Source organism: Sinocyclocheilus grahami, unplaced genomic scaffold, assembly GCF_001515645.1.
Source record: "Sinocyclocheilus grahami isolate Dianchi unplaced genomic scaffold, SAMN03320097.WGS_v1.1 scaffold859.1, whole genome shotgun sequence".
Classification (NCBI taxonomy): Eukaryota; Metazoa; Chordata; class Actinopteri; order Cypriniformes; family Cyprinidae; genus Sinocyclocheilus; species Sinocyclocheilus grahami.
The window spans coordinates 122,790-136,355 of NW_015506038.1; the positions used below are offsets into that span (position 1 = coordinate 122,790).

Below are 13,566 nucleotides of genomic sequence, written 5' to 3' on the forward strand. Positions count from 1 at the left end.
TCTGTCTCTCTCTCTCTGTCTCTCTCTCTCTCCTCTCTCTCTCTGTCTCTCTCCTCTCTCTCTCTGTCTCTCTCTCTCTCTCCTCTCTCTCTCTCTCTCTCTCTCTCTCTCTCTCTCTCTCTCTCTACTACAGATCGAAAGCGCACACGTCCTCTCTCTCTCCTCTCTCTCTGTCTCTCTCTCTCTCTCTCTCTGTGTGTATTTGTGTTTTCTTCAGCTGTATGCCAGAGGGAAATGAACAGCCATGAACCCAAAAGTGGAGCGACACTCTCACTTCATCTTCACAGAGGTGACCAATAGCACATGCCGTTTTACATCATCAACACATGAAGAGATTTTCTCCGGTCACAACAAGCGAGAGACACGATGACACGTCTTCAGCACGTGTCGATTAAAATAAAATCTCTCTGCCTGAGAAGAAGTGTGACTGCAATCCTGTCACTTTGTGATATATTTTCAACAAAAAGGATTTTGAAGCCCTACGTTTTAGGATTTCTGGTTGTTGACTTTTTGCTGTCAAAAGTTCTGATGCCTTTGAATTGAAGTTGTTTTTTTATATCTAAGGGTTAAAAAAGTGCCAAGAATAACATATGCTATTGCTTTTAGGTAACAAACTGCTTATCTTGGAAATTGTAAAAATAGTAGTGCTGTCAAATGATTAATCGCGATTAATCGCATCCAAAATAAAAGTTTTTATTTACATAATATATCTGTGTGTACTTTGTATATTTATCATGTATATATAAATACACACACACATAGTATATATTTTGAAAATATTTACATGCATTTACATGTATATATTTATATCCATATAATTTATATTATATATAAATACATAAACGTAACATATTTTTCTGAAATATATACATGCATGGGCATGTATTTATATATACATAATAAATATACACAGTACACACACATATACTTTTATTTTGGATGCGATTAATCGCGATTAATCGTTTGACAGCACTAAAAAAATAGTTAATTGACTGAATTTAAAAAATTTAATCTTTGAAAACCAGAACATGATTTTATAATCATAATTCTGGTCCTTCTTTCACCTTTTCTTTGAAATGATTCCTAAAAGCTAACAAAACTACATCACAGTGAAAAAAAAATTGTAGTAAAGCAATGATATTATTTAGGATATATAATTAATCAGTATTTACATTATAGTGGTTAATATGTAAATTACAATTACCCCATAAGGAGGTTATTAATACATTATGATATCTTGTACTCAATAGTATAATCAAGTCTTAATAAATATAAATAAATGTTATGATTTTCAGTAGTCTGAGTTGTGAAAGAAATGTAAAAAGGCAGATAAACATAAAATCCAAATTAAGAATAGTCTATTTAGTAAATAATATTACTACTAATATTAGTAATAATAATAATTATTATTATCATTATTATTCTTATATATTATATTAATTATATATACAGTATATATATATATATATATATATATATATATATATAATTTTTGCATTTTTATAATATAATCATAATAATTATTGTTCTTATTTGTATTATTATATTGCCCCACAAAGGTTGTGGTGTGTCAGAGTGAATGTGTGTTCATGTATCTCACACCTCCTCTTGAGCTGCAGATGTCTGAAGCACAGGATTCACCGTGTGACCCTTTTTATTTTTGGGGTGTAAAACCATATGCTTCCTGTCAGACTCAGAATCCAAGTTTCATAGCCAAACTTAAGAATGAGATTTAAAGAGCTCAGACTCTGCCAGAAAACACACACACACACACACACACACACACACACACAAAGATGAAGCTGGATTCAGTCAAATCATTGGCGTTTATAAGCAGCATGTGAACTGAAGCGCACTACTGAGTAGGCTACGTCACCACACTGAGGGCCAAACTCTATATTCATTACATTGTGACGGCACAATAACTCAAGTATATGCTTGTGTGGATCTGTTCCACTGATATCAGCGTCCACTCGTGCACATTACAGCTCAAGGACAGGACGATCTGATGCTTCAACCTACAGAGGAACTAACCAAATGCTGCACCATATGCTCACAAGCAGCACATCCCCTGCAAAGCAAACACACCGCGATCATAAACACCACACAACAATACGTTCTGAAGCTCTCTGAAGGTCAGATGATCAGGGCCGTGTTCCTGACTCGTTGTGAATGGCCTGTCTGTGATTGACGGGATCACACCGGGACTCTCTCTGCGCTCAGCTGCTTTGAAGATGACTTTAGATCTCAGGATGGAAAGTCATTAAAGGACAACGGATATTTAAATCACAATAGACCCTGACAGCCATGCAGGGACAAAAGTCCTTATAGATGGACAGATTTTGATATTTGTCTGTTGAAATGATTATTGACATTGCTTACAGTATCTCATATCATACAGATTTCTGCAGCAGAAAATAATTGATCATATACAGTAATTTATAATAAAAAGAAAGAAAATTCTGTCATCATTTACTCACCCTCATGTTGTTCCGAACCTGCATGAGATTCTTTCTTCTGTTGAACACAAAAGAAGATATTTTGAAGAATGCAATGGTAAGCAAACAGTTGACGGTAGCCATTGACTTCCATAGTATGGAGAGAAAAAAATATCAAAAACTGATTAATTATCCACATTCTTCAAAATATCTTCTCTTATGTTCAACATTATGTTCATCCTCATCATCACTTGATTTTATTCTAAACCTGATTTTATCTGATTATCAAAAATCATTCCTGTTTGGAAAACATCATTTGTTTCTATTGACAAGCACATGTGCAAAACTGAATGAAAATGAACGTAGAATAACACAATAGTCCAGGGTTATTGAACCAAACATTATAAAGTAGAATTTTTATACAGACCTATTATTATTATATTATATATTCTGTATTTAAAAAAAGCATGGCAGGGTTATGGGCAGTTCTAAAAATGGGATGTTTATATTTGCTGAACGCACAATTATGACTAGGCCTAATATTATTTTTTCCATATTATTATAATATACTGAGGATGCTGCTTAATTTATTTGTTATAATGCAGTTATTTGTTGCTATAATTCTCTTAATTGAAAAGCTGTTCAATCCAGAGATCTGTGATTAACAAATTCCCATCAAGAGAAAGGTGAAGTTGCTAAAACAAACAAACAAACAAACTCTATTTTCAATGACTTGTTTATTTTTATTCTATTTTATATTTTAATTTGTACTAAACTTTTGTAGTGTATTTATTTATTTATTTATTACTATAAATTTGTGCTTGTCTGAATATGCTGTAAAGCTTCTTTCACAGTCAGAGATACTTTGTTTATGCAATGTTAAAGGGGTCATAAGATGTTGCTAAAAATAACATTATTTTGTGTATTTGGTGTTATGAAATGTGTTTATGCGGTTTAAGGTTAAAAAAACACATTATTTTCCACATACTGTACATTATTGTTTCTCCTCTATGCCCCGCCTTTCTGAAACGCGTCGATTTTTACAAAGCTCATCGGTCTGAAAAGCGAGGTGTGCTCTGATTGGCCAGCTATCCAGTGCGTTGTGATTGGCCGAATAATATCTCTTTGGGTTTGAGACTTTAGTCTTTGCAACTTTACAGATCTTCTTTATGCACCAAGAGCTTGTAACACTCCAAAAAGAAAGGAAAACTTGAAATCGCATCATATGGCCCCTTTATAAGAGGACAGCTCCCGTGTTGTGCCTTTAAAAGAATCTGTGCACAGAAGTGCAGCGTTGAGGTTCCCCGATCACATTACTGTGTCACACGGGTCAAAGTGTTATTGCGCGTAAAACTCCGCCTTAAACAAACATGCACTAGATATCCTCATCATAGTTCAACTCTCAGTTTTGCCAGTGACTGAGTTATATTTGGGAGTAAGGAGGAGTCTCTGCACTCGGTGAGTGTGGAGTCTGAAGCAAATGTGTTACTGTTCATATCACATGTGCGACTGAATGTTCAGAGTAACGTGGCGGGTCTTCATCGTTGACCAACAATCAACGTGTACAGTCTTTCTCTCATAATCACAATCTGGGACCAATCCGAAAGGATCCTAATGGGATTGTTATGGGGATTCCAACATAACACAAACACTATTCCTCCAGTCTTCAGTGTCACATGATCCTTCAGAAATCACTCTGATGTGCTGATTTATTATCAATGCTGGAAACTGTTGTGCTGCTTAATATTTATTTTTTTTTGGAACCCATGATACTTTTTCAAGATTCTTTAATGAATAAAGTTAAAAAGAACCGGATATATTTAAAATAGAAATCTTTTCTGACAATAGAAGTCTTTATTATCACGTTTTTTCACTTTAACACGTCCTTGCTGAATAAAAGCATTGCTTTTATTAAAAAATGAAAGAAAGAAAAAAATACTGACCCTACATTTTCGAATGATGGTGTGTACTGTTACAAAAGATTTCTATTTTAAATATATGTTTTTTCTTTTTAACTTTTTATTCATCAAAGAATCCTGAAAGAAGTATATAAAATTAAGCAGCAAAACTGTAATAAATCAGCATATTATACTGATTTCTGAAGATCATGTGACACTGCAGACTGGAGTAATGATGCTGAAAATCCAGCTTTGAAATCACAGGAATAAATTATATTTCAAAGTATATTAAAATAGAACATTATTTTAAATTGCAAATTCACAATATTGCAGTTTTTTTCTGTATTTCTGATCACATAAATGCAGTATTGATGAACAGAAGAGACTTACAAATCTTACTGATCCCAAACTTTTGAACGGCAGTGTGTGTGTGTGTGTGTGTGTGTATATATATATGATATGTTTTGGACTGGGACAGAATAGTTGCATTCAAGCATTTGCTAACAAACTCCTAAAAGGCATTTGCATATAGAAGTTTTGCTTATGTTTTTCTCAGAGCACATGGCATTTGCATGTCAGCATGACATTTGAGGTAACATCTTTTGTTGTTGTTGTTGTTGTTAGTGAGGATGGAGAGCTCTGGTGACCCCAGTGGTCCTCCACGGACGCCGCATGTAGGGGGTTCCAGAGGGTTACCGATGGGCCGACGGCTGCCTGCTTCAATCTCCCCGGGACGCCTCTCCACAATGCGCTCCAGAGACCTCACGTTAGGAGGAGTCAGAAAGGTAAGCCATACATTATAGCCATACAAGACATTTCAGATGCATTATGCTGCATTTTAAAGTGTCTTTTTATCATTTGTCCTGCAGAAAACCTTCACGCCCAATATTATTGGTCGAAAATCAAAAGAGGAGTAAGTGACAGACTTTTTTAGAACTGGTGTCTGTTTACCATTTATTTCTCAGTATATCATCAATAATTCATTGTTGACATAATGAAGGCATCGACGTTACTTGCAAGTGAAGATGCAGTTATTTGTTTTACTTGGCTGCAGATTAAAGGCTGATGTAGGAACGAGACGGGATAAGAAGGATGTGGATCGAGGTCGGCAGCGGGACGGCCGAGGGAGGGGCCGAGGTCGCCCTGAGGTCATCCAGTCCCATTCTATCTTTGAGCAGGGACCTGCAGAGATGATGGCCAAGAGGAAAGGTAAAGCAGGTCTTTAGAGGAGGATCTGAGAAATCGTCTGGCCGAGGACTGTGATTAGAGCCAGAGTATGTTACACTAAATGACATTAAAGCTGTAATGCTTTGTGTTGTGCCTAATCGTAACAACACCTTTTAAACATAGTAAAATCACTGTAGCACACAGCTTATTGCTTTTATGCTCCAGCAGCGACAGACAAATGTCCCCAGTGATTAATAATAATTGATTATGTATCCTGCTTTAACTAATAACAATTAACAGCTCTTCTGCTAATAATATACTGTAATTAACTAGCCTTACTTTATGTTGTTTACAGTTGTCAAACAACGTAACATTCAAATACAGAAGAGACTTACAAATCTTACTGATCCCAAACTTTTGAACGGCAGTGTGTGTGTGTGTGTGTATATATATATAATATGTTTTGGACTGGGACAGAATAGTTGCATTCAAGCATTTGCTAACAAACTCCTAAAAGGCATTTGCATATAGAAGTTTTGCTTATGTTTTTCTCAGAGCACATGGCGTTTGCATGTCAGCATGACATTTGAGGTAACATCTTTTGTTGTTGTTGTTGTTGTTAGTGAGGATGGAGAGCTCTGGTGACCCCAGTGGTCCTCCACGGACGCCGCATGTAGGGGCCCATTCATTGTAATTAGCAACATGAAATGCTGACAAGATGACATGCCTGAATTACATGTAAGAAATAACATGAATTTGTGCATTTTAATGTGTTTGAAAGACAAAAGCCTTCCAAAGACTAGTAATACAAGGTTAAATAACCTACTGAGTGATAATTCGACTAAAAATGTATGTGTTCATCAGTGGGTGATGCAGTGTTGAAACACTTCTTAAACCTGAAAGGATTTTTGCAAATTCAGTGGTCAAATGCTGTGTGCATGACCACCTGACTAGTGACTGGTCTTTGTGTGGATGTCCAAAAAACTGCATATATATATAAGCATATAATACTCAATATTAAAACATTTTAAAGAAGAAAATGGGAATTAGGGAGAACCAGTGTAACCAATATACTTAAACCCGACACTTTGTTATGAGTGATGATTATTGCAATAGCATTTTGGACAAAATCGTTGTTTTTCTGAAGCAGAGTTAGTTGATATTTGTATTCATGTTCTCCGTCATCTTTGCGTATATGTCTAAATCAACCTGGGTTTTTAAAGGTCAAATCTAGTCTACATCCACACATAGTCTGACTTCATTATGTTACTAAACGTGTATGTTATTTCATGTTTAATTTAAGAAAACATTCATAGGGTTAAGGCAAATGAATACATAATAAATGAATGAATTGTCAGCTGGCCTACTTAGATTATAACCACTAAAAGTGCACTTTGATCATTTTGTCAGTGATTAAGGAGGATGCCACCTGCAGAACTGCTGCTGTTTCATAAACTGATTTGAAAGAAAGGGATTGCTGCTCAGTTTTGCTTGCATGTAACTGTGACACTGTACTTCTGTTCCACATGGACACTGGCTTTAGCTTTAAAAACGAGAAGCTGAAATGACAGTTCGTGTGCTATGAGAAGTCATGACAAATGACATTCACCACCATCTTCCCTTTGTGACCGCTCTTTTGAAGTTTCTGTTCATCAGAGAATCCAAAAAAAAAAAAAGTATCACAGTTTCCACAAAAATATGAAACTGTTTTCAGCGTTGACAATAAGAAGAAATGTTTCTTGAGCGACAAATCAGCCCATTAGAATGATTTCTGAAGGATCACGTGACACTGAAGACTGGAGTAATGATGCTGAAAATACAGCTCGCAGGAATAAATTACATTTGAACATATATTTAAATAGTAATAATATTTCACAATATCATTGTTTTTACAAAAACATGAACAAATCTGTAATTTGGAGCAGTCGTGTTTTTACTCTTGCACTACAGTGAGTCACTAACTGCAATTCTTTACAACTTGCGAATTTCATATTTTATTGAATATATTAAGATATATGATGGGGTCTTGAAAATGCGCTGCATAGAAACCCACTGTGCAATAATGTAAGCTATTTCTTGATTTTTTCCCCCCTTTGTGTTTCAGAGGGACTGTACAGTAAATGTCTATTCAACTCATGAAGAAACATATAAATAGTCTGCTCATTATTTTATTTTATGGCTTGAGCAGGAATCCCTGCCAGTGCTTCAGGCTGCTGAATGATTTCCTGCTGGCGTCCTGTTATAGCTACTGCAGTGACTCTCTTTTTCTCTGCCTTACATTCAGATTCAGCCCCAAACACACAGACATACATGAAGACAGAGACAAGGTCAGTAGAGAAAGATGCCATCTGAAATGTACACATTTAGTTAAATTGATATCAAATGCAAATGGTTCAACTTACAAGCACTCTTAGGTTCAACTAATTGCATTTATAAATGTAAACTATAATGCATTTTTATTTCATTCAAATGCAAAAATAAGCACAGCTGGCATATCGACATTGAAATACGATTTAAATAATGTTTCAACGTTGATACGACGTTTAATGCTGAATGGTTGAATTTAGTTCACATATTTTTGCAAAGTATATCATTTTCATAATAAATAGCCTACTCTTTTAAAAGTTTGCTGAAGTGTAAGCTACTTCTTTTTCATAATTCAACACTTTTTACTTTTATCTGGCTTATTTCCAAATAAAACTTGTTCAAATTGTTTGCACAAAACATGCAAATGAGAAGTCATTTTTTGACTTTAAGTATGCATTTTAACTGTAGGCCTACAGTTTTTCTAAATTGTACAATCATTTCCGTTTGTGTTTCTACTGAGGTTCATTTGTGGACTGTAAACTTATGCCAATAGGCAAGATTGCTGATGTCTCTATATTTCACATTACACTTCGTGATAAACACTGATTGTGTGAACATTTTGGAAAATACAAGTTCCTAAAAGCATCAGGAACTTCTGGTCTCGTGTGTGGAAAATGCGGCTGCAGAATTTCTCCAACTCACCCAACAACAGTATTTTCCCAAACAAACAGGCATGAGCGGTATTTACTGGTGTAGGCTAAACCTTTGTTTTCCTTCCTCCAAAAAGTACAAACCCCGCCCATCTAATGACTTCCCTCATAACTTTCAGTTCAGATACTATATGAAACATGTGAGTGAAGGAGCACACAGCTTCAGCTGGCTTGCCGTGGACAGGTGTGTGTGGACAGAATGGGCTTCAGTGCGCTCCTGTGTGCCTGTGTTGTAGCACTGTGCGGCGCCGCTCCGTTTACACAGAGTGACGAGCCTGACTACGACAGACCGATTATCGGTAAACCTCATGCCTTCATATCTTATATATCAAACAGATGGACAGAGTTGTGCACTAAAGTATTACTCTAAATTCTAGTTTTGCTAACAGACTGAATTTATTTTCAGCATATTTATAACAACAAACACACGCTAAAGGTGTGACTTACCTTTGAGCACATATGACTCACGCTAAACTTTGTCTATAGGGATTCTGACGCAAGAGGTTGATGATTATATGAAAAAGTTTGGAGAGACATACATCCCTTCATCATATGTGAAGTACATCGAATCCGGGGGAGCTAGAGTTGTGCCGATTAGGTAAGTCTAAAGATCCGACTCATGTTCAAAAAACCGATTAATCGACTATTAATCGGACTATTCCCTTGTGAAAAAAAGAAGAAGGGGAGAGCTGGGCACAAAATAACGCGGGGTAAGTTGTAACACACCTGGTTTAAATATTTCCACACATGCTAGCATAACCAAATTTACAGCATAGTTACCATATCAACATTATATAGAGAAAAAAAGTGCACCAAAATTCAAACGTTTTTTAAAGATATCGCTGAACATTTCTTTTACCATAGTAGAATTATATTTCTGGCTTAAGTAAATTTTTCATCTCAGTTTTTATTACTCATTTAAAATGAGACAAATCTGCTATTATTTTAATCTCCAATCTGTTATTTATCGGTTTATCAGTTATTTATCGGTTTAGATTATTTTTTAATGCTTCGCTAACTATCAGAAGACAGTAACCAGTTTTGAATTCCAGTTGCGCAGATGGGGCCCGTTGTAACACTGCGTTAGAATGTGCTCTTCTATGACATTAGCGATGTAATTCACACTATTTACTTTAATACATTTGAATGTTTTAGGACACTTCGCTGCATGTTATTTACAATTAAACGAATATGTATTATAGTTTACCTTTTTATTAAAAGATTAGTTCACTTCTAGAATTCCAGTTGCGCAGATGGGGCCCGTTGTAACACTGCGTTACAATGTGCTCTTCTATGACATTAGCGATGTAATTCACACTATTTACTTTAATACATTTGAATGTTTTAGGACACTTCGCTGCATGTTATTTACAATTAAACGAATATGTATTATAGTTTACCTTTTTATTAAAAGATTAGTTCACTTCTAGAATAAAAAAATTCCTGATAATTTACTCACCCCCATGTCATCCAAGATGTTTGCCTTTCTGTCTTCCGTTGCAAAGAAATTAAGGTTTTTGAGGAAAACATTCCAGGATTTTTCTCCATATAGTGGACTTCAATGGAGACCGATGGGTTGAAGGTCCAAATCGCAGTTTCAATGCAGCTTCAAAGGGCTCTACATAATCATAGGGGTCTTATCTAGTGAAATGATCGGTCATTTTCTAAAACAAATACAAATCTGTACTTTTAACCACAAATGCTTGTCTATGACTTCACGCGTTAATCTCGTTGGAAAGGTCACATGTGGTTAGTTCTTCATCTGTGTACTTCGGTCTAGGGCGAAAAACTCCATCTCATTTTCTCCTCCAACTTCAAAATTGTCCGATATCGTTAGATAAGACCGCTATTCCTCGGCTGGGATCTTGTAGAGCCCTTTGAAGCTGCATTAAAACTGAAATTTGGACCTTCAACCTGTTGGTCCCCAGTGAAGTCCATTATATGGAGAAAAATCCTCAAAAACCTTCATTTCTTTGCGACTGAAGACAAAGACATGAACATCTTGGATGACATGAGGGTGAATAAGTTATAAAGGACATTTTTATTCTGGAAGTGAACTAATCCTTTAAATACAATTAGTTGAACTTATAAGAGTGCTTTTTGACCCACTTAAGAAGGACTTGGCTACCTTAATGTCATAAATACTTCTATTTTCTTAATAGAATTACTTGGTGTACTGCCGAATGTACAAACAACCCTGCAGTTTTTCCCTCAGAGTCAATCATGTTATTTACAAGTGTGAATATACCAGCTGGTGTGACTGAGTCATTAAAAGAAACCGATTCACAAGAGTCACATCAATAATAACAACCGTATGCTTCAAGAGAATCAGAATTTCTATTTTTTTACAGGCTAAACCAGAGTTTTGCAGAGCATGAAAAAATCTTCAGGTCAATAAATGGGTATGTTCTCCATCTTTCTCACAGTTTTCTCAAACTAACAGACTCTATAGATTATGAGGTGTTGTCATTACTTGAACAAGTCCGTCACACACAGATTGTTATGATGACCTTAAATGATCTTTTCATTTTTTAAGCCGTTAGAACATGTTGTTGGGCATTATCTATCAAAGCACTGAACACATGATTGCTGTAACCTAGATTTTTATCAGTTCTACCGGTTTATAAATATTTATCTGTGCAAACCTGATTTTACACCCCACGTACATGTTTGAATGAAGTGTACAGAAAGTAAACAAAAGCTGTGATTCACATTAATACAATAATATTCCATAAAAATTAATACATAATTAATTTAATAAATAATTCCGTCCTTTCTCTCATTCAGTCTTCTTCTCATCGGAGGCTCTGTGAATCTGGAGACATCTGACTTCGCTCACACCGCTGGGATTTACTTTAGACTTGCCCTTAAGGTAGATGAATTACAGTATATGCTGCATCTGTAAGTGAATGTAAGATGCTCCTTGTTGTTAATGAAATGCCATTTTGTATCATCAACATACTGTTCTAGTTAGACATGATCATATACTGTACCATTACTGTAAATATTTTAGAAACTAAAAAGAAAGGCAGGGCTGTATGTTAACTTTTTTTTGCATAGCACTGGTGCTACAGAGGTTAAAAGGTTTGTAGCACAGGCCACACAATTGTAGCACCACCACCACAAGTAGTGCACTTCATCACTTAAACAGGACATTAATGTTCTAACATTTTACAATACAAAAATATGAAACAAAATCATAATCTCATGCGTTTTTATAAGAATAAAGTATATTTATAATGCAGTGTTAATCTCTGATATGAAAGAATGTCAGATCACAAAAGATGCTCCTTGTTGTTAATGAAATGCCATTTTGTATCATCAACATACTGTTCTAGGATATTGCGATTTAACGGAACAGTTAGACATGATCATATACTGTACCATTACTGTAAATATTTTAGAAACTAAAAAGAAAGGCAGGGCTGTATGTAACTTTTTTTTGCATAGCACTGGTGCTACAGAGGTTAAAAGGTTTGTAGCACAGGCCACACAATTGTAGCACCACCACCACAAGTAGTGCACTTCATCACTTAAACAGGACATTAATGTTCTAACATTTTACAATACAAAAATATGAAACAAAATCATAATCTCATGCGTTTTTATAAGAATAAAGTATATTTATAATGCAGTGTTAATCTCTGATATGAAAGAATGTCAGATCACAAAAGGAAGTTATTTCAAACACTCGACTGATGTCATGAAGTGAATTTGGACTAAAAACGTCATTAAATGTTCTCTTGGTTTGACAACAGGTTTGTAAACAGGCTCACACACTTTGCAATTTATTCATCGCACAGACTGATTTTTTTTTTCGTAGCATGTGCGACATGTCGCACTGTACAGCCCTGAAAGGAAATAAACTGAAAGACACTGCAAGACATTGCTGACAGTCTTATCAAGAGTTGTTTTTGTGCCGTCTCAGGCGAATGAAGAGGGTGAATACTTCCCCATCTGGGGAACATGCCTGGGATTTCAGCTGCTCACGGTGCTGGTGGCTGGAGAAAACCTGTTGAGTAAGACAACTGCAGAGAATGTCACTTATCCACTCAACTTCACCTCAGGTACTTAGTCCAAATATATACTGTAGCCGTAATGTACTGTATGTAGTCAAGATCAAGATCTTGATCCAATTTTGTATTTTTTTGGTGATGATACACTCTTTTTTTAATTGGGATCAGTGGTTCCATGAAGACCTTTTAAAATCCATGGAATCTTTAGATTCTCTAAAAAGTTGATTATTAAATGTGGATTATTAAAATGTTCTTCACACTAAGAATAATATACACTTGTGTTCAGTAATTTTCTTTCTTTCATTTTCTGAATAAATTAATACTTTTATTCATCAAGGATGTGTTAAATTGATAAAAAGTGATAGTAAAGACTAAATATATATATTATAGTAAAGAGTGATACTAATAACTAATTATATATATATATATATGTGTGTGTGTGTGTGTGTGTGTGTGTGTGTGGAGGACCGTCGTGTTTATGTCTTCGTACGTGAGTCACAGCTGACAGTGGAGAAGCGTGCTGAAGAAGACTGGCTCAGTGTTGTGCCCATCACTCCGGCTGGGAGGGACTTTAAATCGCTCGTGTTTAGCTCTCAATGGATGCCAACATCAGCCAGATGTAAAACGGAGGAGGTTTTCTCTTCATCGCAGGTGAATATGAGTGTGTCGTGAATGTGAACGACTGGATGAAACGACTGAGATCGCTATGAAGACGAGTGAGGACTGCGTTTAGATGAAGCCAGATGTGCTGCATGGCCTGACAGAGCGACAGACAGACAGAGGGCATCGTCTCTCTGTTTATAAACACACACCCCTTCTTAGAAAGGAGCCTCGCGGTGGATTGATGCACCCTTTCCAGTGGTGCAACGGTAAGATTACCCATATCCTTCCTGTGATATTGTAGGGTTTTATAGGCTGCTATATTAAAACAATAAAAGATAAAGCTTGAGGGTGTTCATAACAAAGAGATGTTGCTATATGTAAGGCTCTGAAATTAAGAAAAGGAGAAATATTTTAAAAATCTATAGTT

General features: G+C 35.7%; 2 protein-coding genes across 2 annotated transcripts; both read left to right on the forward strand.

Moving 5' to 3' along the window:
- The first annotated feature begins 3,749 nt into the window (after positions 1-3,749).
- On the forward strand, positions 3,750-5,562 carry LOC107563160 (DNA-directed RNA polymerase III subunit RPC4-like). The gene is made up of 4 exons (XM_016247956.1): positions 3,750-3,896; positions 4,961-5,121; positions 5,206-5,249; positions 5,391-5,562. Exons 2-4 carry the CDS (start codon positions 4,966-4,968, stop codon positions 5,560-5,562), a joined length of 372 nt encoding a protein of 123 aa, XP_016103442.1. The 5' UTR covers positions 3,750-3,896; positions 4,961-4,965.
- A 3,104-nt stretch (positions 5,563-8,666) lies between these two features.
- LOC107563161 (gamma-glutamyl hydrolase-like) lies at positions 8,667-12,595 on the forward strand. Its single transcript, XM_016247957.1, has 5 exons — positions 8,667-8,819; positions 9,007-9,118; positions 10,872-10,922; positions 11,308-11,392; positions 12,449-12,595. The coding sequence occupies exons 1-5, from the start codon at positions 8,720-8,722 to the stop codon at positions 12,593-12,595; spliced, it is 495 nt and encodes a 164-aa protein (XP_016103443.1). The 5' UTR covers positions 8,667-8,719.
- The last annotated feature ends 971 nt before the right edge of the window (positions 12,596-13,566 follow it).

What these genes read in the sequence shown, in the direction of transcription:
- LOC107563160 (XM_016247956.1), top strand. Translation starts at nt 4,966, where the DNA reads ATGGAGAGCTCTGGTGACCCCAGTGGTCCTCCACGGACGCCGCATGTA. An exon ending in CGTTAGGAGGAGTCAGAAAG is followed by an intron (nt 5,122 to 5,205) that starts GTAAGCCATACA and finishes TTTGTCCTGCAG; the next exon opens with AAAACCTTCACGCCCAATAT. An exon ending in GGTCGAAAATCAAAAGAGGA is followed by an intron (nt 5,250 to 5,390) that starts GTAAGTGACAGA and finishes ACTTGGCTGCAG; the next exon opens with ATTAAAGGCTGATGTAGGAA.
- LOC107563161 (XM_016247957.1), top strand. Translation starts at nt 8,720, where the DNA reads ATGGGCTTCAGTGCGCTCCTGTGTGCCTGTGTTGTAGCACTGTGCGGC. An exon ending in GCTAGAGTTGTGCCGATTAG is followed by an intron (nt 9,119 to 10,871) that starts GTAAGTCTAAAG and finishes ATTTTTTTACAG; the next exon opens with GCTAAACCAGAGTTTTGCAG. An exon ending in ATCTTCAGGTCAATAAATGG is followed by an intron (nt 10,923 to 11,307) that starts GTATGTTCTCCA and finishes TCTCTCATTCAG; the next exon opens with TCTTCTTCTCATCGGAGGCT.